The sequence below is a fragment of the Perognathus longimembris genome, chromosome 1, assembly GCF_023159225.1.
Source record: "Perognathus longimembris pacificus isolate PPM17 chromosome 1, ASM2315922v1, whole genome shotgun sequence".
Taxonomy (NCBI): Eukaryota; Metazoa; Chordata; class Mammalia; order Rodentia; family Heteromyidae; genus Perognathus; species Perognathus longimembris.
In genome coordinates, this window is record NC_063161.1 from 162315560 (window position 1) to 162343497 (window position 27938).

The 27938-nt window shown below is 60.3% G+C and overlaps 3 protein-coding genes and 1 long non-coding RNA gene across 4 annotated transcripts; 2 read left to right on the plus strand and 2 right to left on the minus strand.

The window, feature by feature from the left end:
• Positions 1–2914: 2914 nt before the first annotated feature.
• Positions 2915–16289, minus strand: Anapc2 (anaphase promoting complex subunit 2). Its single transcript, XM_048346580.1, has 13 exons — positions 15963–16289; positions 15076–15698; positions 12729–12861; positions 11604–11778; positions 10466–10585; positions 9978–10095; positions 9240–9421; positions 8447–8588; positions 7966–8041; positions 7686–7889; positions 4021–4150; positions 3610–3845; positions 2915–3231 (listed from the first exon to the last, which is right to left on the minus strand). The coding sequence occupies exons 1-13, from the start codon at positions 16287–16289 to the stop codon at positions 3019–3021; spliced, it is 2679 nt and encodes an 892-aa protein (XP_048202537.1). The 3' UTR covers positions 2915–3018.
• LOC125351689 lies at positions 11163–24599 on the plus strand. The gene is made up of 3 exons (XR_007210998.1): positions 11163–11174; positions 24100–24103; positions 24465–24599. It is a non-coding gene; the product is annotated as an uncharacterized LOC125351689 (long non-coding RNA).
• Ssna1 (SS nuclear autoantigen 1) lies at positions 16229–17634 on the plus strand. Its single transcript, XM_048346605.1, has 3 exons — positions 16229–16339; positions 16495–16694; positions 17085–17634. Exons 1-3 carry the CDS (start codon positions 16288–16290, stop codon positions 17190–17192), a joined length of 360 nt encoding a protein of 119 aa, XP_048202562.1. The 5' UTR covers positions 16229–16287; the 3' UTR covers positions 17193–17634.
• Positions 18714–27294, minus strand: Tprn (taperin). Its single transcript, XM_048346591.1, has 4 exons — positions 25421–27294; positions 19720–19948; positions 19517–19623; positions 18714–19250 (listed from the first exon to the last, which is right to left on the minus strand). Exons 1-4 carry the CDS (start codon positions 27272–27274, stop codon positions 19188–19190), a joined length of 2253 nt encoding a protein of 750 aa, XP_048202548.1. The 5' UTR covers positions 27275–27294; the 3' UTR covers positions 18714–19187.
• Between the last annotated feature and the right edge of the window lie 644 nt (positions 27295–27938).

The following is a 27938-nucleotide window of genomic DNA, read 5'->3' on the forward strand; positions in this document are numbered from 1 at the left end:
CAGGTGACCTCTGTCCTCTGGACCTGCCCTGGGCCTGTCCTCCACCCCCCCAGGTGACCTCTGTCCTGTGGACATGCCCAGGGCCTGTCCCCCCTAGGTGACCTCTGTCCTGTGGACCTGCCCAGGGCCTGTCCCCCCAGGTGACCTCTGTCCTGTGGACCTGCCCAGGGCCTGTCCCCCCCAGGTGACCTCTGTCCTCTGGACCTGCCCTGGGCCTGTCCTCCACCTCCCCCCCCAGGTGACCTCTGTCCTCTGGACCTGCCCAGGGCCTGTCCCCCCCAGGTGACCTCTGTCCTCAGGACCTGCCCAGGGCCTGTCCCCACCAGGTGACCTCTGTCCTCTGGACCTGCCCAGGGCCTGTCCCCCCCAGGTGACCTCTGTCCTCAGGACCTGCCCAGGGCCTGTCCCCCCAGGTGACCTCTGTCCTCTGGACCTGCCCAGGGCCTGTCCTCCCCAGGTGACCTCTGTCCTCTGGACTTGCCCAGGGCCTGTACCCCCAGGTGACCTCTGTCCTGTGGACCTGCCCAGGGCCTGTCCCCCCCAGGTGACCTCTGTCCTCTGGACCTGCCCAGGACCTGTCCTCCACCTCCCCCCCAGGTGACCTCTGTCCTGTGGACCTGCCCAGGGCCTGTGCCCCCCAGTTGACCTTTGTCCTGTGGACCTGCCCAGGGCCTGGTCCCCCCCCCCCCAGGTAACCTCTGTCCTGTGGACCTGCCCAGGGCCTGTCCTCCACCTCCCCCCCAGGTGACCTCTGTCCTCTGGACCTGCCCAGGGCCTGTCCCCCCAGGTGACCTCTGTCCTGTGGACCTGCCCAGGGCCTGTCCTCCACCTCCCCCCCAGGTGACCTCTGTCCTCTGGACCTGCCCAGGGCCTGTCCTCCACCTCCCCCCAGGTGACCTCTGTCCTCTGGATCTGCCCAGGGCCTGTCCCCCCCAGGTGACCTCTGTCCTCTGGACCTGCCCTGGGCCTGTCCTCCACCCCCCCAGGTGACCTCTGTCCTGTGGACCTGCCCTGGGCCTGTCCCCCCTAGGTGACCTCTGTCCTGTGGACTTGCCCAGGGCCTGTCCCCCCCAGGTGACCTCTGTCCTCTGGACCTGCCCTGGGCCTGTCCCCCCAGGTGACCTCTGTCCTGTGGACCTGCCCAGGGCCTGTCCCCCCAGGTGACCTCTGTCCTCTGGACCTGCCCAGGGCCTGTCCCCCCCCAGGTAACCTATGTCCTGTGGACCTGCCCAGGGCCTGTCCCCCCCAGGTGACCTCTGTCCTCTGGACCTGCCCAGGACCTGTCCTCCACCTCCCCCCCAGGTGACCTCTGTCCTCTGGACCTGCCCAGAGCCTGTCCCCCCAGGTGACCTCTGTCCTGTGGACCTGCCCAGGGCCTGTCCTCCACCTCCCCCCCAGGTGACCTCTGTCCTGTGGACCTGCCCAGGGCCTGTCCCCCCCAGGTGACCTCTGTCCTGTGGACCTGCCCAGGGCCTGTCCACCTCCCCCCCCCCAGGTGACCTCTGTCCTCTGGACCTGCCCAGGGCCTGTCCCCCCCAGGTGACCTCTGTCCTCTGGACCTGCCCAGGGCCTGTCCCCCCCAGGTGACCTCTGTCCTCTGGACCTGCCCAGGGCCTGTCCCCCCAGGTGACCTCTGTCCTGTGGACCTGCCCAGGGCCTGTCCCCCCCCAGGTGACCTCTGTCCTGTGGACCTGCCCAGGGCCTGTCCCCCCAGGTGACCTCTGTCCTGTGGACCTGCCCAGGGCCTGTCCCCCCCAGGTGACCTCTGTCCTGTGGACCTGCCCAGGGCCCATCTTCCCCAGGTGACCTCTGTCCTCTGGATCTGCCCAGGGCCTGTCCTGGAGAAGCCCTTCATTGCTGGGAAGATGCAGGGGGGTTTTCTTTTGGGGGTGGGAGCTGTCCTGGGGCTTGGACTCAGGGCCTGAGCTCTGTCCCTGAGCCTCTCTGTGCTCAAGGTTAGCACTCTACCACTTGAGCCACAGCACTACTTCTGGCTTTTTCTGCTTAAGTGGTGCTGGGGAATCGAGCCCAGGGCTTCCTGCATGCTAGGCAAGCTCTCTACCACTGAGCCACGCCCCCAGCCCTGTGCAGAGTTCTTGACAGGCTGGGTCCCACACCCTAAGAGCACCTGTCTGGATCACATGATGCACACTGGGAGACAAGGCTCCTTTCCCGCCAGGTGAAGTGGCTCATGTGAGATCTGAGGATCAAGACTGCTGGGTGCCAGCGGCTCACGTCTGCAATCCTAGCTACTCAGGAGGCTGAGATCTGAGGATTGTGGTTCAAAGCCAGTCCAGAAAGGAAAGTCTATGAGACTCTTATTTCCAATTAACCACCCTAAAACTGGAAGTGGTGCTGTGGCTCGAGTAGTAGAGTGCTAGCCTTGAGCTCAGGGACAGCACCCAGGCCCTGGGTCCAAGTCCCAGGACTGACAAAAATAATGAACAAATAAAAGGTTCAAACAAGTCAAAACAGTGGGTCAACCTAGTTATCTGGCAAGTGGCTCGGGGAGACTACAAGAGCTGCAAGAGGCAGACGTGGCCTCACAGGGCACCTGCGAGAGGTCTGGAGCCCGCCGACCCGGCCTGTGGAGGCCTCACTGCTGCCGAGGAACCAGACAGGCCCTAGAGGGCTGAGGAAAAGTGGCCATTGGAAAAGGAAGACCAGGATGTGCCCCTGGGCGTCCACAAAGCCAGAGAGACATGGAAGGATGAAAAGCTGACCTGCTTTAATCTGTACTGTGCAGGGGCATGGGGCAGGGCGGGGGTGTGGGGGCGGGAGGCAGGGCGGGGTGTTTATGTGGGAATGGGGGGCAGGGCGGGGTGTTTATGTGGGAATGGGGGGCAGGCAGGGGAGGGGGGTGGGGACGGGGAGGGCAGGGTGGGGGTGGGGGGCAGGGCAGAGGTGGTAGGACAAGATGTTGGACAGGGCGGGGGGCGGGGAAGGCCTGAGCATGGGTGGAGGCTGGGCAGGTTAGTGGGGGCCCTGGGGGCCCCTCCCCCTGTGGGCAGTGGAGCCTCAGCTGCAGCTCTTGGGCAGACGGTACACGCCTGCCGAGTAGGTGAGCTGCTGATCCCGGACCTTCTTCTGCAGGTAGCCCTGGAGCTCCTGCAGGTCGATCTCGGCCAGCGCGGGCCCCGTCATCACGAACATCCGGAGCATGCTGTAGATGCGCTCCAGGGAGAGGCTCTCCAGGTTGGTCAGCATGGCCTGGATGTACGTCCAGAAGAGCTGGGAACAGCAGGCAGGCAGGTCAGGTGGGCGGGGCCGCCCTGTGGGGGCTGTGTCCCCCCCCGACCCCCAGCCCACCCCACCAGCAGCTCCTCCTCCTCCTGGCCGCCCTGTGGGGGCTGTGTCCCCCCACGACCCCCCCATCCCCCCCACCAGCAGCCCCTCCTCCTCCTGGCCTCCCTGTGGGGGCTGTGTCCCCCCCCCGACCCCGTCCCCCCCACCAGCAGCAGCCCCTCCTCCACCTGGCCGCCCTGTGGGGGCTGTGTCCCCCCCACTCCCCCCCCCACCCCCGTCCCACCCACCAGCAGCTCCTCCTCCTCCTGGCCGCCCTGTGGCGGCTGTGTCCCCCCACTCCACCCCCACCCCCGTCCCACCCACCAGCAGCTCCTCCTCCTTCTGGTCGGCCTGCGAGGCCAGCCCCGAGTCGCTCTCGTCATCGCTGTCCAGGAGCACCATGTTGTCGGGGTCCTGAGGCCGCTCCTCCTCGATGACGGAGAAGGTGCCGGGGGGCTCCTCGCGCAGGACGCCCTGCTGCAGCCACACCGACAGCCGGCGCCGCAGCAGCCCCACGGGCATCTTCACCACCTTGCTCAGCTCCTCCAGGGTCCAGCTGGCTGTGGGGAGTGACGGGACCCTGGGGGAGCCGCCGGGGCCCCCCTGCTCCCCGCCGGGCCCCGGGGCCCCCCGGGGAAAGGAGGCGCCGTGGCCTGAACGGCCCAGGGCCGCCCCAAATCCTGCCTCAGCTGGGCCGAGGGCAGCGTCTGGTAAGCGCAGGGCCTGTGGGCTCACCTTGGTCCTGAAAGTACAGCAAGACCACAGCCTGCACCGGCGTCACCGCCACGGACAGGGTGCGGTCGGCCAGCTCCACGTCCATGGTGACCAGGCCCAGCGTGTGCTTCCAGCTGAGGGTCCGCATGGCCTGCGGAGGGGCGCGGCGTGAGGGAGGCCGGCAGGGCACCGCCGAGGACGGAGGACCCCGCGGGGGGACAGCGACGCCTCACAGGACACACCGCGCCCCTGAACCCGGACGGGACACACCGGAGCCAGAGCAGATGCAGGTGCCGTGGAGGTCACACTGAAGTAGGGCGGGCCTTACCTCAACAGAAGCAGTGTCCTGATAAAAGGACAGGCAAGGGGACGAGACCCCGGCCCACAGGGAGGCGGCCGTGCGGCCAGGGGCAGGCCCGTGATGGAGCCACAAGCCAGGAACACGAAGACTGCCGGAGGGAGACAAGGAAGGACATCCCACGGCCTCCAGAACGGAGGCAACAGACTTGGTTTAGGCCACCTTCGTTGGTGACGCTGCATTAGAGTAGTCAAAAGGAATGAAGATTCTAATAGCAGGAAAGGAGCAGAACTGTCCAGAAACGGGTGAGAGGCATAAAAGTCAAACCCTCTCCAAGGTCTTGGAGAGACTACCAGTATAGACATGGGTGATAAAATAATGGCAGAGCTGGGCACCAGTGGCTCATGCCTGCCGATTGTGGTTTGAAGCCAGCCAGGGACAGGAAGGTCTATGCCATGCTTATCTCCAATTAACCACCAAGAGGCCAGAAAGAGAGGTACGGCTCAAAGGGCAGAGTGCTAACCTCCAGCAAAAAAGCTCAAGGACGGAGCAAGGACCCTGTATTCAAACTCCAGGACTGGAACACACGCACACACGTTGCACAAAATGATACTGGCCAAAGGAAAGAAAGGAAGGAAAGCTGTTGCCATCTCTCTTTTTTTGATGGTCATGGGCGTGAGCTCAGGGCCTGGATGCTGTCCCTGAGCTCTTTTGCTCAAAGCTAGCACTCTACTACTTTGAGCCACAGTGCCACTTCTGGTTTTCTGGTGGTTAATTGGAAGTTAGAGTCTCTCAGCCTTTCCTGCCAGGGCCAGCTTCATACTTCAATCCTCAGATCTCAGCCTGCTAAGGAGTGTGAGTCCCCAGGCCTGGCCAGCCTCAGGCATCATGGGAGACAAGTCACACCGAGAACGTTAGAAGCAACGTGGACATGGTGCTCTGTGGGAACTAGGAATGCTACTGGAACCTGGAGGGAAGCTGGCAGGAAACCTGCTGGATGGAAAGTAAGGCGCCAGGAGCCTGACACACACCTAAGGGCTTTCCAAGCAGTGTGGAAGGTACACCTTGGTTTTTCCTTGCTGCTCTTAAAATGCAAAATATAAATAAGGGAAACAAACTGTGAGGCAAAAGGAAGCCAGTATCTATGATTTGGAAAGCTCTCAGCCTACTCAGGTAGTCTTGACGATATGGCCAGAGTAGGGCTGGACACACACTGGCTAAAGAGATGAGTATGATTTGTTGGTCCAGCCATGTAAAACCAGGACAGACAGGCTTCCCCGCGGAAGATCTGGAGGGGCCTCGCCCATGCACGGACACCTGAGAATACATGGGAAGCCAGCAGAACCGGCAGAAATGCTAGCACTGCAGGGACAGACGCCACAAGGAAGGGCAGGTGTAGAGCCACGGGTGCTGATGAGGGACACGCTGATGGTGGGGGGAGGGGCACTCCAGAGAGACAAGGGGACAGAGCCGAGGGAACTGCCGCCAGGCTCGAATCTTATTAATTCCTCTGACCGGTATCTAGAGACGCTTAGGACTCGTGAACCTTTCCTCCACATTTTTTCCTTTGAGGATCTAAATGTTTTTAACTAGACCTGTTATTCCATGGTGTCTTGGAGCAGAACACCTCTGATTTCACAGCATCACAGCTAGCAAGAAAACCTGCCCCAAAGGGGCCCCGAGTCTCGTCCACACTTGCTTAGATGCTGAGATTTGGACCTTTGTGTTGATATTTAGGATAGATTTGGGCTTCGGTAACACTGAAATGGGTTCCCCACACCACTGGGGCACCCAAGAAGAGCCCAGGAAAGGGCAGGGAAGAGGGCATGGAGCACACGGGGCCCCTCGATGTGCTCAGACAGGAAGGGGTGGAGTCACAGCGCTCAGGGACCACGCCAAGGTGTACTGCTGTGGCACAGGCTGGCATCAAGCCTAACAGACTGCCTTCCAGCTGCACCAGCCTGGCCACACAGGCCGGATGACAGGACACCGGGCAACCACAGGACACCCGCGCCTTTCCAGAAATGTAACCAGGGTGGAGGAAGGAGGTGGCCAGGCCGTCAAGGTCAAGTAGCAGCAGCCCCCTCCTTCCCACCTCAGCCAGTGTGCCCCAGGTGAGGCTGGAGGTAGAACAAGGCCTCTTGTGTACAGTAGAAAACGGATTTAGACCTGGCACACCCTCCCCCAGCCTCAGCCCCCCCCCCCCCCAGCTCACCGCCTGGAGCCTCAGGCCCTGGCGGCTGCTGGCCTGCTCAGCTGGAGCTGCTGAAGTTGCGGTCCAGGGCCTGGATGCCTCCCCTCTCTTGTCCTCTGCCTACTTTCCTCGAGGCTGCAAAGTTGCAGAACTGCATCCATAGCTGTCTTCTGCCAAAAGCCCTGGACGGGCGTCCAATTCCTCTCTGGCATGTTTGGCCCGCACACCTGAGAGAGGACTCCTGGGCTGCGAGCCCCTCCCACAACCCCAGCAATGGGACCCTGCTATGCTGCCAGGGCGTGCCACAGGGGCCAATATCATCTCTCAAGGCTTCCTTTCTGTGGGTGTGGGTGCCAGTCCTAGGACTTGAACTCAGGGCCTGGGTACTGTCCCCAAGCTGCTTTTTCCTTAAGGCTAACGCTCTTCCATTTAGTTTATGGAGATGAGTCTCATGGACTTTCCTGCCCAGGTTGGCTTTGCACCACCATCTTCAGCTGTCAGCCTACGAGTAGCTAGGTCTACAGGTGTGAGCCACCAGTGCCCAGCTCTCTGGCCTTGTGTCCTCACTGCCCGCTGACCTCCAGGACAGCATTGCCCTTCCCTTGGCGCACCTAGTGCCTGGCCCTTTCCCTCTTTGTCCAACCTCAGTGCATCCCAGGACCCCAATCACAGCACATGGCGTTCACCGAGTGCCTGCACCTCCCAGGGAGACCAAGGCAGAAGAGGGTCACAGTCAGAGGTCAATATGCTTGAGTGATGCCCACAGCAGAGATGCAGCCCCTCCCAGCCCTCCCAGGAGAAGGCTCAGCACCTCAGCAACACAGGAAAAAGGCTTGGAGACAGGGCTCTCTGGGTGCAGAGATCTGCGTGAGGAGGGGACCTCATAGCAAGGATACCCCTCCAAGTGCATACCGGCTGAAGAGGAGCATGCGTGCAGCACATGCACCCAAACGCACGCGCACACAAGGGAAAGGCAGCGGGAACATGGGCCAGGTCCACACTCCCTCCTGAAGAGATGGCTGATGGGCGACTGACCCTGAGACGATGACAGTGGTGGATGGTGTGACAGGCGACTGACCCTGAGATGACAGTGGGGGATGGTGTGACAGGCGACTGACCCTGAGATGACAGTGGTGGATGGTGTGAAGGGTTAACTGAACGGCAGTCTGAGCTGCTAAGTGCTGGTGACCATACCTTCAGCTTCTCATACTTCTTGCAGTAAACTTCCAGAGCGGCCCTGATGTCCTCAGGAACTTCCAGCTTCTCATCCTTAAAAGGGGGCCAGAACTCACTGGACAGGATGACAGCATAGACCCCAAATGGTGGCTGCTCCTCGACAGGCCGCTTCTCGTCTTCCTCTCGGATGTTGGCATTGATGCGGCGGGAATCGGCCATGTCCTGAGGAGGAGATGGCATTTAGCCAAGGCCGTGGCCTGGCGTGCCGGCCACATGGGTGGGGAGTCCTGATGCCCACCTTTAACATGACCTCACAGAAGTGCATGGGTGCCTCACCGAAGCGCAGCTTCAGCAGCTCCACGTTGCGGATCTCTCTGGAAAGAAGGGCTTTTACAAGGAGCGGTGCATGCCTCTTCCCACTGGCACCCTCTGCTGAGATGCCCTCAGCCTGGGGAGAAGACAGCACGCTCCACCTAGGCCACAGCAGAGCCACCTTGGCCGGCAGAGGGCAGGCAGCACTACGCTAGGTGAAAAGGCACCTCCCTCCAGATGCATCAGGACTTGGCTGCAAGAGGCCCCAGGTAGCAGCCTTGGCGCCCCCTGGAGACCAGCCAGCAGCTCCCAGACCTCACCGTTGCCTGGGCGCCCCCTGGAGACCAGCCAGCAGCTCCCAGACCTCACCGTTGCCTGGGCGCCCCCTGGAGACCAGCCAGCAGCTCCCAGACCTCACCGTTGCCTGGGCGCCCCCTGGAGACCAGCCAGCAGCTCCCAGACCTCACCGTTCCGGGCTGAAGCTGAACTGGTGGAGGAGGCGGTCCGCTAGCAGGGAGCGGTACTCATTGATGAAGAGGTCCTTGCTGCCATAGATGCTGACCAGCAGACTGATGATATCTGAGGAGCGCCGTTTGGAGCTCGATTTGCCTGGCACAGACAGCACGAGGGGCTTACCGTGGGCACTTTGGCAAGCACAATAGTACCCCCAAAACCCACCTGGCTAGGCACTGTCATCCAACACACGCCATGGGGCTCACAAGTGACTGCTTTGATCTGGGGTCCCTCCTGTCCCTTGAGAATCCTGAAGCAGCTGTTTTGATCTAGGACCCCTCCTAACTCACAAGGACCCCTTTTAACCCCCAATTGAAAGCCAGGCTTGAAGGCCCTTGGGATTTGCTCCTGGAGACTGAAGAGGCACTATCCATGCCAGGATAGAGGACCCTGAGCCTCACAGACCCTAGGGACTGAGGCCAGGCCCAGGAGGGGACCAGCCGGAAGCTGTCACCCTGATGAGCCCTCTAGGTCTGGGACAACATCATAGCTGGAGGTGAGACACACAGGCCTCACCTGAGCCAGCTTTTTCCACCAGGTGGAGACTGTAAGGAGCAGAGCCAACAAGGAACCCTCCTACAGCTACAGTGACTAGGTACTGCAAGAACACAGCAAGATGACTGGTACTAAGGAAAACCTTGACCCATTAAGCCAAGGCACTGGCTGCCCCTGGCAGCACCAGCTACCACCAGCAAGACACGGGACTGGAGCCCGCCACGCCCCGGATGAGCCCAGCAGGAGGCTGACCTGGGTCTGCATCCACAGGATCCGGAACCCAGTCCTCAGGCTCGCCCGAGTCATCCTCACTGTCCTGGCCGGTTTCCAGGCTGGCCGGGTCAGTCTTAGACAACTCAACAGCCAAGTCCCCAGTTCCATCTGAGTCCCCCGTCAGCCCAGCCACGATCTGCCGCACCGTGTCCTCCCGTGTCCTGCCAGGATGGAGTGCCACTGTCTTCCAGTGTGCACGGTAACCGTGGAGCCTATCTCCCAGTACCCACCCAAGTGCCAACTGGCACCCACTGAAGACAGGTTCATCTGGTTCTCAGAAAGTAGGAGACCGAGCACCGTTCTGGGAACAGCGGGCCAGAGATAAAAAGAGGCTCCGAGACCAGGCCAGTCATGGCTGGGAAGCGAAGAGCCTGAGTCTAGGGCAGCCACGAGACATTCACCCTCTCCCTCTGCTCAGGTCCAGGGATACTGGGCCTCTGCCAACCAAGGGCTTTCCAAACACAGAACCCAACAGAGCCCACAGTGGTCCCCATGCCTCATCACGGGAAAGCCAGGGCCAACTCGACAGCCAGATCATGCAAGGGCAGGTGGCTGGCCCTGGGGAAGAAAAAGCCCTCAGCCTGGCTCAGGCAGAAGCCTCCTGTCCCCTCATGCACTCAGGAGAGAAGCCCGAGTCCCTCTGGCTACAGGTAGGACACAGAGCCCTGGCGCAGCGAGAAAGCCATGGGCCAGTGGCCCCTAGAAGCCTGCCCTCACCTCAGGTAGCGGCGGATGGGCTCACAGGCCACCTCCAGAATGACCATGGAGGGGTCCAGCACACGCAAAGCCTTGATGGCAGAGATGTAGAGCGTGATGATGTCACATGTGTTGACGCCTAGGAGAAGCCAGAGGTCACACAGCGCCCAGGACAGCAGCTTCCCTGGTGCCCGGTGAGCAGACAGATGGTCACACTGGCCAACCTTGATCCCCCGGAGGCAGAGAGGACTGCAGGGAGTCCAACCCCATCCACCCTCACCTCACCCACGCACAGGCACTTTCTCCAGAACTTCACGAGGAACAGGCCTCCCTACTGCCAGGTCTGTTCTGAGACCAATACAACCCCAGCCCAAGCCAGGCAAGCTTGGCTTCCTCCAAAGAGGCCTCACGACGCCTCACGCGGCTGCTTCCTAACCCCTTTCTCAGCTGCCTCTAACTCCAGAGCTTGGAGGGCAAAGTGGCCAGCCTACAGTGGCCACACATGGTACCGGGATGGAGGAGCCGAGTCTCCAGGGCAGCTTTGAGGGACACAAGCAGCTGCTGTCTCTGGTCAGTTCTCTCCAGGCAGTATTTGAGGTCCTCAATGGCCGGCCTTGAGTCTGGGAAGTCTGCAGGAAGAGTGCCATTCCTCAGAGAGACATGTGTGCACAAGCCAGTAAAGAATGGCAATAGTATGTGAAAGGGCACAATGACCTAGTGTGAGAGCTACCTGGCAGGCGCTGGACACATGTGTGTGCGCGTGTGCCAGGACTGGGGCTTGAACTCAGGGCCGGGGAGCTGGACACCTGTGTGTGTGTGTGTGCCAGGACTAGGGCTTGAACTCAGGGCCCGGGAGCTGGACACCTTTGTGTGTGCATGTGCCAGGACTGGGGCTTGAACTCAGAGCCCGGGCACTGTCTCTGAGCTTTTTCACTCAAGGCTAGCACTCCACCACTGAAGCCACAGCTCCACTTTTGGCTTTATGGTGGTTTGTTGGAGATAAGAGTCTCATGGACTTTTGTGCCTGGCTGGCTTTGAACCATGATCCTCAGATCTCAGCCACACAAGTGGCTAGGATTACAGGTGTGAGCCACCAACGCACAGCTTTGGACCTTATTTTTGATGCTTTGTCACGCTCACACATTTGAATGTAACACCAAAGGGTAGAGAGTTATGTCCAGGAACTAGTAAGCAGGAACCCAGTCTGAGGGACAGAAAGTTGGACAGCCAGAAGCACTGGCCTGGCAGGCAGCTCTGTCCTGAATCAGACCCAGGGCTACAGTGAACAAGATCCAGTTCTGGGGGTTGCCTAGTGGCAAAGAGTGCTTGCCTCGTATACCTGAAGCCCTGGGTTCGATTCCCCAACACCACATATACAGAAAATGGCCAGAAGTGGTGCTGTGACTCAAGTGGCAGAGTGCTAGCCTTGAGCAAAAAGAAGCCAGGGACAGTGCTCAGGCCCTGAGTCCTAGCCCCAGGACTGGCAAAAAAAAAAAAAAAAAAAAAAAAAAAGATCCAGTTCTGGTCAACTCACCACCTTGCAGGAGGTGAAGGTAAACGCAGCAAAGGAAAGCCTGTAGGCATGAAGGGCACTAGCAAAGCCACCAGCAGATGGTGGGCAATGCAGGAAAAGCAAGCAGGACCAACCTCGGATGATGCTGAAGAGCTCCTCAATGCGCAGGCTGGCGTAGATCCGATAGAAAAACCTCTGCACGTGACAGCGCCAGCGGCGTAGAGTGTTTCCAGCTTCTGGTGATGCTGGCCGGGTGGGGCTGTCATGCAGGAACACCTTGCCAAGCCAGCCGACCACCCTCTCGATCCACTGTGGGAGATGCTGCTATGTGAGGCACGGGGTGTGCCCCACGGTCACGGCTACCTACCCAGTGAGCCCCGAGGGCTCCTACATCTGGGGCCAGAAGCACATCAAAATCTTTCAAAAATGGGGTCCCAAATGGGTACCCACTCCGACACCCCAGAAGTGTTCATCCTCCTAGGCACGTTAGCATGCTCTGGCAGGCAACACTAGTTAGTGTAAGAGGCCGGCACGTGTGTCCTGTGTATTACAAACCTGCCCTTAGAACCACAGATATGACTGCCAAAGTCCCGCCTCTGTGCAAACCAAGCAACAATGAAATCACGTCTGAGTACAGGAGGATACAATGCCACACAGATCCACAGTTGTCCTAACCACTGAGATCACTCGTAACAGTTCCCCTTGCCCATACCACTACCCAGAGCACACACAGGGAGCCTCCTTGGACGGCTGACATCTGGCCTACACCACTGCTAACCTGCACTCACTGCAGACAGATACCCGGAAGCAGTGGGGGGCCAGGAGTAAAACGAGCAGTGTACATAGCCACAGCTCCTCAATGCTGGGGACAGAAACAAATCACAGCCCAACGGCCCCAGGCTCCATGCAGAGATTGAGGCGGCTTGAAGGCCAGTACATAAGCAAACAGCCAAGTGAACCCACACTCAGGACAGCGAAGAGGAGGGGTCTGTCCGCTGAGCCCTCCAGAGAGCCCGGTTTTGCCACTCCAGCCTGAGTAAGCACCCCCGGGACTCTGGCCTTTGCCACAGGACTTTGTACAGACTCCTCCCAGTCACTGGGGTTCAGGGCTTGCCTTACCTAACACCAAGGCAACCCCACCACCCAATTCTGGCCCATCCAGGCCTTCCCATTCTAGCTGCTTCTAGTAGGAGGAATCAGGTCTACCAAAAGCACATTTCTGCCACCACCAGGAGATGTCGCAGGGAGGGGATCCTCACCTTATGGAACTCCCGCAGAAAGGAACGTTCGTACTCGCCGCGGCAGCGATCTTCCATCCTCTCTCGGGTCACCTGATGCAGGGTGGTGGTCACCGCCTCAGCACTGACCCGCTCCAGCAAACTCAGCCTGTGCCTAGAGGAGAGTCCTGTCCATGAAGCACCTGTAGCACACATCTGTCCCTCACCCACACAGTCCTGCATTGCAGAGCGTACGCCTGAGTCCCGGCTCCCCACCCCCACTTGCCCCTCCCCCAGCACGGTCCTGCTTACAGAGCAGGTACAGTACACACACTCCACATACCAACGGCTTAGTGCATACCTCCCCCAGCCCTCCTGGGGTGGGCAAATGTACCAAGGGTCATAGGGCAAAGCTGCTAGAAGGACAAGAGCACTGGAAAGGAAGTCTGTGAGATTCATTTCTACAATTAATCACCAAAAAGCCCCAAGCGGAGCTGTGGCCAAAGAGAGTGCCAGATTTGAGTGAAAAGGCCAAGGGACAGCTTTCAAGCCTTGAGTTCAAGTTCTAGTTCTGAAACACACACACAAAAAAAGGGAGGGCTGGGAATGTGGCCTAGTGGTAGAGTGCTTGCCTCATATACATGAAGCTCTGGGTTCAAATCCTCAGCACCACCTATACAGGAAACAGCCAGAAGTGGCGCTGTGGCTAAAGTGGTAGAGTGCTAGACTTGAGAAAAAAAAAAAAAATGCTGGGAATGTGGCTTAGTGGTAGAGTGCTTGCCAAACATGCATGAAACGCTGGGTTCGATTCCTCAGTATCACAGAAACAGAAAAAAAGCCAGAAGTAGCGCTGTAGCTCAAGTGGTACAACGCTAGCCTCAAAGACAGTGCCCAGGCCCTGAGTTCAAGCTCCGAGACTGGCAAAAACAAAACAAAACAAAATCCTCTATGGACTTTTTTTTTTTTTGCCAGTCCTGGGCCTTGGACTCAGGGCCTGAGCACTGTCCCTGGCTTCTTCTCGCTCAAGGCTAGCACTCTGCCGCTTGAGCCACAGCACCGCTTCTGGCGGTTTTCTGTATATGTGGTGCTGGGGAATCGAACCTAGGGCCTCGTGTATCCGAGGCAGGCACTCTTGCCACTAGGCCATATCCCCAGCCCATCTCTATGGACTTTTAAGAGTCTATAAAAACATATTCAACCTGGGTGCTGGTAGCTCTTGCCTGTAATCCTAGCTACTCAGGAAGCTGAGATCTGAGGATCATGGTTCAGCCAGCCTGGGCAGGAGAGACTGTGGGACTCTCATCTCCAATTAACCACCAGAAAACCAGAAGTAGTGGTGTGGCTCCAGTGGTAGAGCTCTAGCCTTGAGCTGAAGAGCTCAGGGGACAGCCAGGCCCAGAGTTCAAGCTCCATGACTGACAAAAAAAAGTCAAACCCAGGCACTGGTGGCTCATACCTGTAATCCTAGCTACTCAAGAGGATGAGATCTGAGGATCTGGGTTGGAAGCCAGCCAGGGCAGGAAAGTCCATGAGGCTCTTATCTCAAAACAAAAAAAAAAACTCCAGGGAAAAAGCACAAAGTGACACTGGGTCTCAAGTGGCAGAGCGCTAGCTAGCCTTGAGTAAAAGAAGTTCAGGGACAGAGCCCAGGCCCACAGTTCAAGCCCCAGGAGTTGCAAAAAAAAAAAAAAAAAAAAAAAGTGACGTCCAAAAAGAAATGTACTTTTTTTGTTTCTTTTTTTGTCAGTCCTGGGGCTTGAATTCTGGGGCTGGGTGCTGTCCCTGAGCTTTTTAGCTCAAGGCTAGCACTCTACCATTTGAGCCACAGTGCCACGTCTGGTTTTCTGGTGGTTAATTGGAGGTAAGAGTATCACAGATTTTCCTGCCCAGACTGCCTTTGAACCTCGATCCTCAGATCTCAGCTTCCTGAGTAGCTAGGATTACAGGTGTGAGCCACTGGCGCTTGGCTTAAGAAATGTGCTCTTTATCTGACTTATGTAACCGTAACCCTTCTGTATATCACCTTTATAACACACAATAAACGAAAATAAACTTTAAAAAATTTAAGTATGACTTTCAGGACCTAAAAAGAAAATTAGAATTCTAGAGAGCACAGGAAGTTTGGAATCAAAAGAAATCTAATTCAGACAATAGATCGGTAGTTTCTTAGCAAGTGAAAAGCTGAAAAGCCCTGGGGAGTAACAGAAGATGCCTAGGTTTGGGTGTGAACCTGCTATACAGGGATACCTATGGTCATGTCCCTGGCTGTCAGGAGAGCTAGAAGAGACATCAGTCAGTTCACCTGTTCTCTCAGAGGCCAGCCAGACCCAGGGGAGCAGGAAAGTCATGAGGAGGAACAGGGGCATGGTCACAGGTTGGCAGTACTTACAGGACCTGGCTGAGCTGGTGGAACTGCTCCAGTGCCTGGCGGCACCAGCACTGCTGCTTGTCACTGCCACATCCTGCACACAGAGGGCTTTGCAGGAGTCGGTAGTAGCGGCGGCGGGCATACCTGCTGTCCAAATCCCCCTCTAGTTCTGGGTCTGTGCCTCCTTCACCTTTTCTCTTACTCTGCATGTAGACCCGCAGGAAGCGCCCATAGAGGCGCTGGACCATCTCCTGGAAGGTCCTGGGTGTGGAAAAGAATAAGACTCCCCGCAACATGGTGTGGACCTTTTCCCGAAGCCCTTGAGCGCCAGTGCCCATTAGCAAGCCCAGGCGAGTCCATTTTTCCAGGAGCTCTAGGCTACGCAGGTAGGGATCCAGGCGGCTCTCTAGCAGACCAAACACGTCGAGGAGCAGCAGAAGGCACTGGGGCTCGTCGACCGCGTTCTCCCGCTGGGAGATGGCATTCCAGAACTCGGGGGAGATGTTGGCCTGCAAGTCGTTCTGCAGCACTTCCACGAACCACTCCTCCAGGACTGAGTGCAGACCGTGGCCCCTCAGGACTTCCACGGCCGCACGGAGCTCTTCCTCCTTGGGCGGGACCGCACCGCAGGTCCGGGAGGATGCCTGGAGTGCGGGAAAACCTCACGGTGTAGACGCAGGGGTGGGCGCGGCCGAAGGGAGGGGCATTCTAGAACCCCGGGGAAGCTGAGGAAAGCCAGCCGCGCCCGCAGTGGCCGGCGCTGCGAGAGGGCGGCTAGGGGATCTGAACCCAGCGGGGAGGAGGGGGAGGCGGCACGAGCCGCGGGTGGACGCCCTAAGGCGCGCAAGGCCCTGGGAAGCCCCCCCCCCCGCATCGTCCCGCCCCGCCCCGCCTTCCTCAGGCCTCACCAGCCCCAGCACAGCCGGCGGCACCAGTCCGGTGCTCACGGTATTCCAGGCCACCAAGAGCTCCTGTCCAGGCACGGAGTCGGCGACCCCGGCCGCAGCCGCCACGTCGGCCTCCATCTGCACCCACAGCCCCCGGGCCCGCCCAGCGCGTCTCGGCGCCGCGCAGCGCGCGGCAGTGACGCAGGGCCGAGCGTGGCGCGCTGTCACGACGCACGCCAGAGGCGCGGGGCGATGACGCCACTCGGGGAGACGCGGGCGCGGGCCAGGCGCATGCGTCCGGGGGGCTCCGCGGGCGGCGGTTGGAACGGGGAGCGCGGCGTCGGCCATGACCCAGCAGGGCGCGGCGCTGCAGAACTACAACAACGAGCTGGTCAAGTGTAAGCGGCGGGGTGCGGAGGGGCTGGGGGCGGGGGGCCCCGCCCGCCCCCGGGGCCGCGCGGTGCGCCTGCGCGAGCCGGGCGCCGGGGCCTCCGCCTCGCCACCCCGGGGTCCTGCGCCCCGGCCCCCAGCCCCGTCTCCCCGCCCGCCTTAGGCATCGAGGAGCTGTGTCAGAAGCGGGATGAGCTGTGCCGGCAGATCCAGCAGGAGGAGGACGAGAAGCAGCGCTTGCAGAACGAGGTGAGGCAGCTGACCGAGAAGTTGGCCCGCGTCAACGAGAACTTGGCGCGCAAGATCGCTTCCCGCAACGAGTTTGACCGGACCATCGAGGAGACGGAGGCCGCCTACCTCAAGGTGGGGCTCCCGGCTGTGAGCTGCATAGGCCTCCCCGGCACCCAGCACTGGGGAAGCGCTCAGGCCCACTGTAGAGCCGAAACCGCTATAGGAGGGACCGGGGCTCCGTGGGGCCCACTGTGTCCTGGGCCCTCCGTTATTGCAGTTCATTCTGCTCAGTGCAGAGCGCACGAGGTAGGCCGGTGCTCATCCAGCCAGGTTTTCTGTGGTGGGAAGAGGTGTGGGACAGATGCTGGAGGGAGAAAGAAGGCCCTGGCCGCCCCGTGGCCGGCTGGCTGCAGAGTGGATAATCGATTCTCCCATGCCATGGGAGCTCAGGGTTCCGGGTGGGTGGAGGTGTTGCTTCCAACGAGTGGGACAGCAGCACCCCTCTCCTTTCTGTGACCCCAGATCCTGGAGAGTTCTCAAACGCTGCTCAGTGTCCTCAAGAGAGAAGCTGGGAATCTGACCAAGGCCACAGCCTCTGACCAGAAGAGCAGTGGCGGCAAGGACAGCTGACAAGGCTGAGTGGACTAGGCCCTGTCTCTGCTGTACCCCAGATATGCACCCCCACACACACACATATCTGTCTTAAAACACAGTTATTCTTTGTGGCACATATCTTCTCACTGTCTTGGGTGCCCAGAGGGGCAGCTGCCTTGAGTGACAAGAAAAGGCCCAGGCACAGCCCACGGCGGTAGAGAGGGTTGTTACTACCTCTGTACTCACAAGAGCCATGAGGACAGTGGGTTCTGTGTCACTTCTACCAGGGACCTCGAGAGAGGCCCTGGGACAGGGAAGTCCTGGTTCCAGTTTTGCCACTGTAGGAGTCCCTCATCGTCGCCTCTTAGCCAGCAGGGGTCCACGCCAGGCAAGTGCGGGAGGGTGCCTCCTTTACCACAGAACCCAAACCTCAGGGCCCACCCTATAGTCTGTGGTCAATAAAGGTTGTTTTTGCACATTTCTGTGATAACCTTCTAGCTTGTCTATAGAGTGTAGGCACCAGGCACCTGCAGAACTGTAGCTATGGACAGAGGACCTGCAGTGACTTTCCTTGTGCTTAGTCCCTGATGTCAGAACACAGAGCAAGGACTTCCACTTATATACAATATCCCCAACCCTCAGCTGTCCCAGCAGGGCTGTTGGTCTCCAATTCCAGCACACACCCCACCCACGTGAGGGGCTGTGACACACCCTGGTGCCCAACACATCGGGTGTCTGGAGGGGTTTTGTATTATCCCATACCCATTCTAGCCAGATGCACCACTGTTGATGCCAGGCCTGCTGTACCTCTGTCCTTAACGTCATACCAGTTATTGCCTACTTCGATCAGCCTGCACAGGTGCTGCTTGGTGGGACCTGACCTCCTAGAGAACCACACCAAACCCACTCACTCCTGATCCTGGTCAGGCAGATATGTCTTCTTGAATTCTCCAGGAGAGGATACCTGTGTTCAGGAGGCAAGAGCCTAGCAAGAAAGAATTCCAGGGCTGGAAATGTGGCCTAGTGGTAGAGTGTTTGTCTAGCATGCATGAAGCCCTGGGTTCAATTCCTCAGTACCACATACACAGAAAAAGCCGGAAGTGGTGCTGTGGCTACAGTGGTAGAGTGCTAGCCTGGCAAAAGGAAGCCAGGGACAGTGCTCAGGCCCTGAGTCCAAGGCCCAGGACTGGCAAAAAAAAAAAAAGCCCAAGACCATCCAGCTCCACTCATGGCGGCACACGTTCTGCCCTGTTCTTGGTCCCTACCAGGCTCGGGGTCTCTCAGTAAAGCCACTTAAGACTTGATAACTGAAACACCCATCTATCTGGGATTTAGGTCTCTAGGTCACAGAGTTCCAGACATGGTAACACCGTGTACAGCAGGCCTAGCTCCTATCTCCCAGTGACAACTTAGGGAGGTGGGAGAGAGACCATGGACCAGCAGGACCTCAAGGTACAAGAACATCAAATGGGTCACCTCACGTTCCCTGGTAGAGGACACCCAGGCTGGCTCCCCACCGTGTCCCCACTGGGCTACACAGGAGAGGGAGAGGCAGCCTTATCCAATGCAGTTTATTGGGTCCAACATCAGAGGCAAGAAACAAACCTGCCATTTATCACAAAGGGTAGGCTAAATTCCATCAAGGAGGGACAAGGGGCCTGGGGATTCGAGTCCTGCAAGAAACAGGCAACCAGGACAGCTCCTTGCCCCAGAAAGGCCTGTTGAGAACAGGGCGGCAGGAGGCTTCGAGGCGGCCTTGGCAGTGGACAGAGGGCAGTCGGGGGCGGGATCTGCTCAGGCCCTCACCTGGTCACAGATAGATAGGCCACTGGATGGACTTCAGCCCTCCCCACTTGTCCTTGGAGACCCTAAATGGGTCAGACAGACCTGGCCAAGAGGACACACAGGAAGGAATGTGGAGCACAGCCAGGTACACGGGGGTACGAAACGGGGGTAGGACTCCTGGGCACAGTCTGGCTCCCAGGGCCACCACCCAAGGCTCAGACTTGGCAGTCCTGGCAGTGCCGGAGATCAGAAATAGAGGGCTGGCTCGCTGCGGAAGTCGGAGAGGTCGTTCTGACTGGCCGGTGTGAGCTGAGAAAAAGGACAGAATGTAACCCACTGGTGGGGCCTGCCCAGGTACAGCTTCCCCTCCCCCACAGCCCTTAGCACTGAGTGTCCACCCCCAGCCCCACCTGGCTCACCATGGCTTCCTTCAGTGCAGCTTCCCCTCCCCACAGCCCTTAGCACTGAGTGTCCACCCCCAGCCCCACCTGGCTCACCATGGCTTCCTTCAGTGCAGCTTCCCCTCCCCACAGCCCTTAGCACTGAGTGTCCACCCCCAGCCCCGCCTGGCTCACCATGGCTTCCTTCAGTGGAGGCTCTGTCTCACTCGGAACCTGAACCAGTGTCTGCTCCTGCCACTTGCTGAAGGCCATGGAGTGCTTTGGAGTATAGCAGGACAGGCCTGTGGGCCAAGTAGAATAGGCATGGGCACATGGACATGCAGCCCAGGCCCCACCCCCTCCCTCCCAGGCTGCCCATACAACAGATGGACATTCACCTGAGCTGCCATCTGGGAGCTGGGGGCTCTCGGGCCCCACACTGCTCACAAACGTGGCTCGGGGCAGGAAGAGAGAAAAGGGCTTCTCTGAGCCAGGTCCTTCCTCTTCTTCCTCCTCCTCCTCTGCTTCCTCCTCCTCTTCCTCTGCCTCTTCCTCTTGCACCAGGGAGCTCTCGGAAGGGTACTCAAATGTTGTGTGCAGGCTCTTGTCATTGAAGGAGATCTTCATCTGGGAGCAAGAGACATCCGTCAGCAGGGGCCCCACCATGCAGCTAGGCACAGGCTGAACGGCCCCACTGTCACTGGGAGACTGGCAGCAGACAAAGAAGTCCTCCTACCTGGAGCTGCACAATCCTACCACCCCTCCACGTTCCTAAAGCCATGTTTCTGGCTTCCTGGCACCACACCACCAAAAGGCCAAGCAGTAGGGAGGCAGCACCAGGAGCCATCACCCACTTAACAGGCTGAGTGAGAGGTTCCACAGCCTAAAGTACAGCGGCCCCAACTCCCAGACTGCTGCCCACCACACAAGCTCTAGAAGTTACCTTTTTTTTTTTTTTTTTTTTTTGTCGATCCTGGGGCTTGAACACAGGGCCCAGGTGCTGTCCCTGAGCTCTTTTTGCTCTACCACTTTGAGCCACAGCGCTACTTCCAGTTTTTGAGTAGTTAATAGGAGATAGTAATCTCATGGGGAGTTTTCTACTTAGGCTGGCTTTGAACCACAGTCCTTAGATTTCAGCCTCCCGAGTTGCTAGGACTACGGGCGTGAGCCACTGGTGCCCAGCTAAGCTCTAGACTTTTATGTCCAAACAAATTCTCCCCCTTTCCAGTGGTCTGGGCCACTGGCTACACGGGCAGCAGGGCAGGCAGGAGTAGAGGGCTGTGGGCATTCTCAGCATCTTCCCAGTGAGCCACCAGCACTGGGGCAAGAACCCAGAGGCCAGGCTTGCTGGGTGGGGACGGCTCCCACAACTCCCCCATGCCTGCTCCGCCCAGCTCATTCTGGGCCCGGCAGGTCAGTAATGAATATGAGCAGCCACTAGCCTACAGCAGATGGAAGCAGCCCTGCTGGGGCTGCTGTCGAAATATTAAACTCCTGGGCACAGGACACCGGCAGCCAGCTCAAGTTCCTCCTTCTCCCCTGGAAGGAGCCAGAGGCAGGAGCGGCCCCAGACAAGAGTACCAGGGCGCCCCCAGACAGCCCAGACAGAGCACCAGGAACAGCCACAGACAGTACCAGGAGTAGTCCCTGACAGCCCAGACAGTACTAGTATCATCAGACAGTCCCAGGGCAGTCTAGACCCATTAGGACGGGTGAGGACCTGGCAGGAGGGCTGAGCTTTCCCTGAGGCGCATGGGGAGCCTGGCATGGCCACAGGGAACCCACAGGGTCCAGCAGATGCAGGAGGCTTTGCCTGTGAGCCAGCACCCAGGAATGTGTACACACACACACACACACACACACACACACACACACACACACTCCTGTCTCCTGCCTCTCTTCACCAAGGGCCATACTTGGCCTCTCCCCTCTCCAATGATCCCTCCCTTCCAGGACCTGGGGATATGCTGAGCCTGAGCTAGCTCACACACAGAGCTACAGCTACCCCAAACGCCCTGGCCTTCTGCAGAGATGAGGATACAGATCAGACAAAAAAACAAGGTGCAAGATGTCTACTGTCATATGAAGGCATGCTGTCCTTAGCCTGTCCTGCCTTCAGCGCCCAGCCAATCCTCCAGCTGTGGTCCCATGAGACAGGGACCCCAATATGACACAAATAAGGGGTCAGCCACCTGAAGCCACAGGCTCCGCCCCCACTGCCAGCCAGCCTGGGAATGGTGTCCTTAGCCGTCCCAGACAAGAGCTCAGGTGCAGCCTAAGGCACAGAGGGATGACAGGCTGGGTTCCGCCCCAAAGCCCCAAAGTGAACAGGGGCTCCAGGTCGTCCCCGGGTCCGTGATGCCCTTCAGGCCCATCCCCCATGGCTGGGAACACACCAGGACCAGCTGCCGGGGCCTGGCCGGATTAGCATGCCCTCATTAGTCCGCATGACCAACTCCAAGCGGGAGGCTGGGCACACGTGGGCATCGAGGCTGGCACAGCCTGGCCAGGCTGGGAGTGTGTGGGGGTGTTCACGGGCCTGTCTGCCCCGGCCGGGGCCCAGGCCTCCTGCCTCCTTTGTCTCCTTGCTGGGCCAGTGCTGTGAGTCTCACAGACCTCCCTCCCACTCAGAGCACAGGTCAGCAGATTACAGGACATCTCGTGACTCAGGCTGCCAGAGCTGGGGCACAATCTGCAGACTGCAGGCCAACAAAATGGGATAGGAAGAGTGGCCCGGGCCTGAAACTAAAATGCCTGTACACCAGTGACTGAGAGACTTTGCCCTTACCACCCAGCATGGCAGGCAGGTGGGGGTGAAACCTCCAGCTTCCACAGGGCCCTTTTGTTCTCCCTAACCAGTCCTGCCCATGCACACCCAGCTTGGGTTACTGAAGGGTATCCACCCTAGATTCAGGGCTGGGAAGCTGGGCTTAACCTGCCTGGCTAGAGGTATGTGTTCAACCTGGCCCTACCCCTACTCTCCTAAGCACACCTGCTGCCTCCCATCCCCCAAATGCCCCCCAGCTGTCCCAGAAGAGGACACTAGACCAGGGCTGCACAGCTGGGATGTCCATTGCTGTCTCCTTGAATCAAATCTAGTTAGTTCCCATCCAAGGAAGACCCTGTGCCAGAGGAGAAGCTGCCTAGAGCAGGGACCAGTCCATCTCTAGCATTGCAGGCTCCAAAAAAAAAAAAAAAAAAAACCCAAAAAACATAGAGGACACCTACCTGAAGAATTGGGGGAAGGAGGGATGGAGAAAAAGGAAAACAAGTGAGAGGAGACTCCTGTGGGGAAGGGAGGCGGGAAGCGTGTCAGCCACGTGTAGGGGTCCAGACTAGCGGGAGGCGGTGTCTTTGGCAGAGCAGATGGGCCAGCAGCAGCCTGGATCCACACAGGGAGGTCACACAGAGACCCACAGCCAAGCCGCATAAGTTAGGGTGGAGGCCTAGGTGTCCATGACTGAACCCAGAGGACACTGACATGCTGGGGTGGGGCACAGACCAGGAAGTAGGGAGAGGAAGAAGGAGCCAGACAAGTAGGAGCCAAGACAGGTGGTTCTCCACAAAGAGGAGCGGCTGCTGCTTCGGAGCCCCAAAGGAGGGAGGGAGGCCGATGTGAGAAGGGGCTAAAGGACACGGCCATCTGCCAGGAAAGCAGTGGGCAGGGCAGGGCTGGCACACCCAACAGCACTCAGCTTGAAACCGTGCGGGGAGGGACAGGCCATCTGTCCATGCTGCCAACAGATAACCTCAAGGGGAACGTTTCTGGGGCACTGGCCGGCGCAGAGGCAACCCTCACTGTTCAGACAGCAACGTAGCCCCTGAGGCTAGATGAGGGCATGACAACATCTTGAGAAGCTGCCAGACCAGGGCAGGCTCCCCACCCCCACTCCATCAGCTGCTAGGTGGCCCACAGAAGAGGTGCCCCTCCCTTGTACCCTCTCTCACCCCTGCCCTGAGGTCACCCAGCCTGGGGGATCAAGCAAGCAGCCTACCTCTAGGTCCCCTGGCTCTGTATCCCACTCCACCTACCTCCTCAGGGCGAAGAAGGGAGTACCCTGACCAACACCGGCTAGAGCACAGCCTTTGGAACCAAAGCTAGGGCTGCAGGAATAGCCATTGGAGTGCTTTGGGAGGGTCCCTTCTCCTTGCTGGAGTACTAGGTCCCAGGGCTGCGGGAAGGAGGGATGTCAGGAAAAGTGTCAAGTGCCTGAGGTCCTCACCCACCCTCTGCTGTTCTGGAAAGCCCAAGCAGCCTCTCGTTCTGTCCTTCCCTCTCAAGCACCGGCTCTTGTCAGGCAAGGCAGCTGGTACACCAGTATATGGTACTGCTACAAGGAAGGTCCTGCCTAGACCTCTTGGCCATGACAGGCATTGTCCATCTGGACCCCCAACTCCCTCAAGCTGGCACGGAGACCACAGGCAGGAAAAGGCTGAGGGCCAGGCCTGCTGCTCGGTCTCCCCCCCTCCCCCCCGCCTCCCATGACCTCTTCAGCTCCTGATTCCTACCCCAACCCAGCCACGACTAACCCCCAGGCTCAGGAAAGCATGGCCAGGCCCTCTGCAGAAGCCCTCAAGCACAGAAACAGCTAGGAGAAAGCCGTGCTGTGGTGCAAGAGACCTGAGGTTAGGACAAGGGCTCTAGGACCAGGAACTTCAACTCAGCTCCTGCCCCACCAGCCTCCCGCACCTCAGTTTCCTCACCTACACCAAAGATGCTATCGTAACTCTCCTACACGAGGGACATGATCATGACATCACTTCCAGGACCAGCATAGGAGGGTTCACCTCACAGAGCAGTCAAGATCAGATTCAAAAAGCAGGGGCAGGAGGAGACAAGAGGAGCTGAAGGTAGGGCTGTGCTGGCGTCAATGTCAAAGGCTTGGGATAAAGAGCATGGTGGCAGGGGAGAGCCACGACCATGCCCACCAAAAGGATGCTAGAGCCTCACGCTTCCCCACAGGAGCCCCCTCCTGCCCCCCCCACCCCCCGTGCACTCTGCGATGGTTGACCTGGCAGACTGGGTCAGCAGGAGGGTTGCTGACCTGGACCTAGGAGAGGAGATGGGGCAGGGAGAAGACGCTCCCCGGTCAGGAATCTCCAGGGACTATGCTTGCTTAGTTTGCTTAGCAGTATGGGGAAGGAGGGGGAGAGGGAGAGAAGGAAAGAGAGACACACAAAACAAAGAAAATGACACAACTGGTTACAAGAGGCCACAAGGCACAATCACCACTCTGTTGCCCCAGGAAACTGGGGAACAGTGACTCCGGGAGCCGACACCTGCTGGACTCTGGAATGGAACCCCAGGCGCCATCTCAGTACCAGAGAAAGGTGCACCTGCCTTGTACCAGCTGACAGGGAGTCACGCAGGGCTGGCCTTGGAATTTGCCCCAGGGGACAAACTGAAACCCTGGAATAACCAGGAAGAATCTGAAGAACGCTTTCCTTGTACCTAGAGGGTTCCAGGCTACTGGTCAGAGCTGGCCTGGAAGTAAAGCTCACCTGGTTGGCCAGCTACGAGCCTCCAGAACGGTCATACTTGGTTCTCTCTCCCTAAGGGTCCTCCTGACCAGGACTGGCATACAGCCTGAGTGCCCGGTCCGTGCTTACACACATCCAGGGTTTGACAAGCTCCAGGCCAAGTGCCTTCTGGAGAGCTCCCAGGTTGTGCTCCCAGGCTGGTCTCTGGGTAAAGACCCAGTGGATATCACTGGCTTCCTACTGCCTGTCCTCTCCCTTAGTTTCTGGCTCTGGTCACCTTCACAGGACAGAACTCCACAGAACCAGGCTACCTTTCAAAGCCAGGGCCGGGGCCCAGCCAACAGACCCCGGTTGGTTGTCACAGGTGGACGGACCGTCCAGCCATAGGCCAGGTTTACCCAGCTGACTCCTAATGGAGCCCTAAGAACTGGCAGGAAGCTCTGAACTTCCCAGGCAGCGCTCCCCTCCAGGCTTCCTCGGTGCACTGCAGGTCAGCTGTGCCCTGGTCCATCAGGACTGGACAGGCTCCTTCCTGGACCTGGTTCGCCTTTAGGAAGCCTCCCCTCCTAGCTGGCTCCCGGTTGCTAGCTCTGCCCCCCCCCCCACCCCTCCACTGACCTTCTTTCTTGAGGAGCCAGCCTTGGTGAGACAAGACTTCTGCAGGGCCAGGTAGCCACCAATCACCTCGATCTCATGCACTGTAGGATAGCGCTTCTTCAGGGTGCTCTCCAGAGCAGCATGGGATCCCAGGAGGCCAGCAGCCTCCTCTGCCTCAGCCTCCCTTGGCTGGGACTCGCCATTGGCTTGGCTGAAATGTGGTTCTTGAAAGGTCCCGGGCTTCCTCTTGGGCACCACTGTGAATGTGTTGTTGCCTCGGTGCTGGAATTCTGAAGGGTGCCCAGGCCTAGTGGGGTGGAGGTGGTGCTGGGGAGTTAGACCTGAGCAGGGCAGTTTGGCTTCTTGAGGGGGGACCTCCTCCTCCTCCGAGTCCACCTCATCAATGAATGTGACCGGCAGTCCTGGCCTCCCAGATTCCCGGCTATACTTGGCCAAGCTAGAAACCCCCAAGCCCTCCCCAGGCTCTGTTTCACAGGTGGCCGGCAGAAGGAGGGGAGGAGAGGATGGCCTCTGCCGTTCGACAGCCCCATCTGTGAGGGCAATAGCCGGCTTGGGGCAGCCCCCTTCCCTGACGGTCCACGGCCCCTGGACTACCGAGAGGCCTCTCTCAGGGGCAGGTGCACCATCCACTCCGGACGCCAGCTGGTCTCCGAGCTTCTGGCGCTGAGAGGCCCGGCCCACCTCTCCCTTTGGCAGCTCGGCAGTCTGCCTGCCCCCGGGGGGAGGGTTCCCGGCGGCCCTGCGCTTGGGGATGAATAGGAAGGAGTTCCGGGAGTTCACTCGGAGGCTGGCCAGGGCCCGAGCCTGGACGTCCCCCGGCGGGATCGTCTCCAGGTCCGGCTTGGGGGCCAGCCTAATCTCGAAGGAGTCGTTGGCGCTGGTGGCAGCGGAGACCCACTGGCGCTGGCTGGGAGTGGCACTGACGGGGCTGGGCGCCGGGACCGAAGGGGACGCGGCTGGAGTGGCACTCGGGGTCCCGGGGCTGGGGGGCGGGGGGAGGGGAGGCTCCCCCGACACCGCCTTTGGCTTCCACTCGCCCGGCGCGGGCTGAGAGTGCGCCAGGCCGTTGGCAGGGCCGGCGTGGGGCTCGGGGGCCGCGGGCCCGTTGAGGAGCGGGCGGCCCGGGCCGCGGGGCAAGCCCCGGGGGTGGACGGTGAAGGAGTTGCTGCCGGTCTTCTGCAGGAAGTCTTTGCGCCGGTCCCCGGCGTCCGCTCCGGAGCCGGCCGAGCCGGCGCTCGGGACGGGGCCCGCGGGAGAGCCGGGGGGCCCGGGCGGCGCGGCGCGCGCGGGCCGGCGGAGGGGCGCGCGCGGGCCGGCGGGCGGCTCGGGGAGCGGGAGCGGCGGCGGCGGCGCGGCGGGGAGCGGCGGGGGCGGCGGCGCGGGGCGGGCGCCCTCGGGGCTCCCGCGGCGGCGCGGCGCGGCGGGCGGGTCGAACTTCTCCAGCAGGCGGCTGACGCGGCCCGGCGGCGGCGCCTCGTACACCACCACCTCGGCCGCGCGGAGGCCGGCGGCGGGCGGCGCGGCGGGCGCGAAGCCGGGCGCCGACTCGATGATGAGGATGCCGTCGGCGCGGATGGCGCGCACCCCCGGCACGCGGCGGTACAGCTCCAGCAGCGGCGGCGCCGGCCGCGCCCCGCGCCGCCGCTCCGACTCCAGCCGGATGAACGGGTTCTCGCGCAGCGGGCCCAGGCTGTCGGCCAGCACCAGCCGCTCGGCCGACCCCGCGGACGCCGCGCCGGGCCCCGGGCCCGCGCCCAAGGCGGCCAGCTTGGCCCGCCTCCGCTCCAGGATCTCGCGCTTCCAGGCGGGCATGGCCGCGCGCGGCGCCGGGCCCGGCCGCCCCAGGCTGGCCATGCTGCGGACTCGGCCGCCGACGGAACTGCGCGGGCGGCCGGACCCGCGGCACCCGGCCTCCCTCGGCGCCGCGCCGCGCCACGCCCCCCTCCGCGGCCGCCCATTGGGCGAGAGCCCCGCCTACGGCCCCGGGGAGCCCGTCGGCGCGGCGGATTGGAGGACGGTCGGCCGGGCCCCGCCCCAGGCCTTCGTCATGGGCCGGGCCCCGCCTGTCGCCCGCGTCATTGGCCGGGCCTCGCGGGGGGCGGGGCCCGGGGCCGCCCCCGGCCCTGGCGCCCCGCCCCCAAGCACTCCACTTCCGCCTCGGCGCGCTGGGACTGGGACGCCCCGGACGCGGGCCTGGGGAGCCGCGGGGCCGACCCCGGTAGCCCGCACCTGTATTGACCTGGGTGGGCCCAGGACTGGCACACCCCCTGGGGACCCACCCCTCTCGCTCCCTGCGCCGAGAGCAGCTGCACCTGCCTCTCGCCTCCGGGCCACAGGCCACCGGGCTGGTGGGACACCTGTGGGTCGTGGACACGCGCCTCCCGGGCCAGCCCGGTTTGGGTAGCTCCGACCCTCCAGGTGCGAACCTCGAGGGTCAGCCTCCACCAGGGCAGGACCGGTACGTGGAAGCCCCAAGAAAGAAGCCGCCTCCTGCACACGGCAGGCTCCAGGCCTGGCA

Coding starts and splice junctions, on each gene's coding strand:
- Anapc2 (XM_048346580.1), bottom strand. CDS start 16,289: ATGGCCGACGCCGCGCTCCCCGTTCCAACCGCCGCCCGCGGAGCCCCC. Junction 4,151..7,685: donor AGAAGTATGAGAAGCTGAAG/GTATGGTCACCA, acceptor GCCCCTCCGCAG/GCCATGCGGACCCTCAGCTG. Junction 3,232..3,609: donor AGAAGGAGGAGGAGCTGCTG/GTGGGTGGGACG, acceptor TGCTGTTCCCAG/CTCTTCTGGACGTACATCCA.
- Ssna1 (XM_048346605.1), top strand. CDS start 16,288: ATGACCCAGCAGGGCGCGGCGCTGCAGAACTACAACAACGAGCTGGTC. Junction 16,340..16,494: donor CAACAACGAGCTGGTCAAGT/GTAAGCGGCGGG, acceptor CGCCCGCCTTAG/GCATCGAGGAGCTGTGTCAG. Junction 16,695..17,084: donor CGGAGGCCGCCTACCTCAAG/GTGGGGCTCCCG, acceptor CTGTGACCCCAG/ATCCTGGAGAGTTCTCAAAC.
- Tprn (XM_048346591.1), bottom strand. CDS start 27,274: ATGGCCAGCCTGGGGCGGCCGGGCCCGGCGCCGCGCGCGGCCATGCCC. Junction 19,624..19,719: donor GCTCCCAGATGGCAGCTCAG/GTGAATGTCCAT, acceptor CTTGGCCCACAG/GCCTGTCCTGCTATACTCCA. Junction 19,251..19,516: donor CTCCACTGAAGGAAGCCATG/GTGAGCCAGGCG, acceptor CCTTTTTCTCAG/CTCACACCGGCCAGTCAGAA.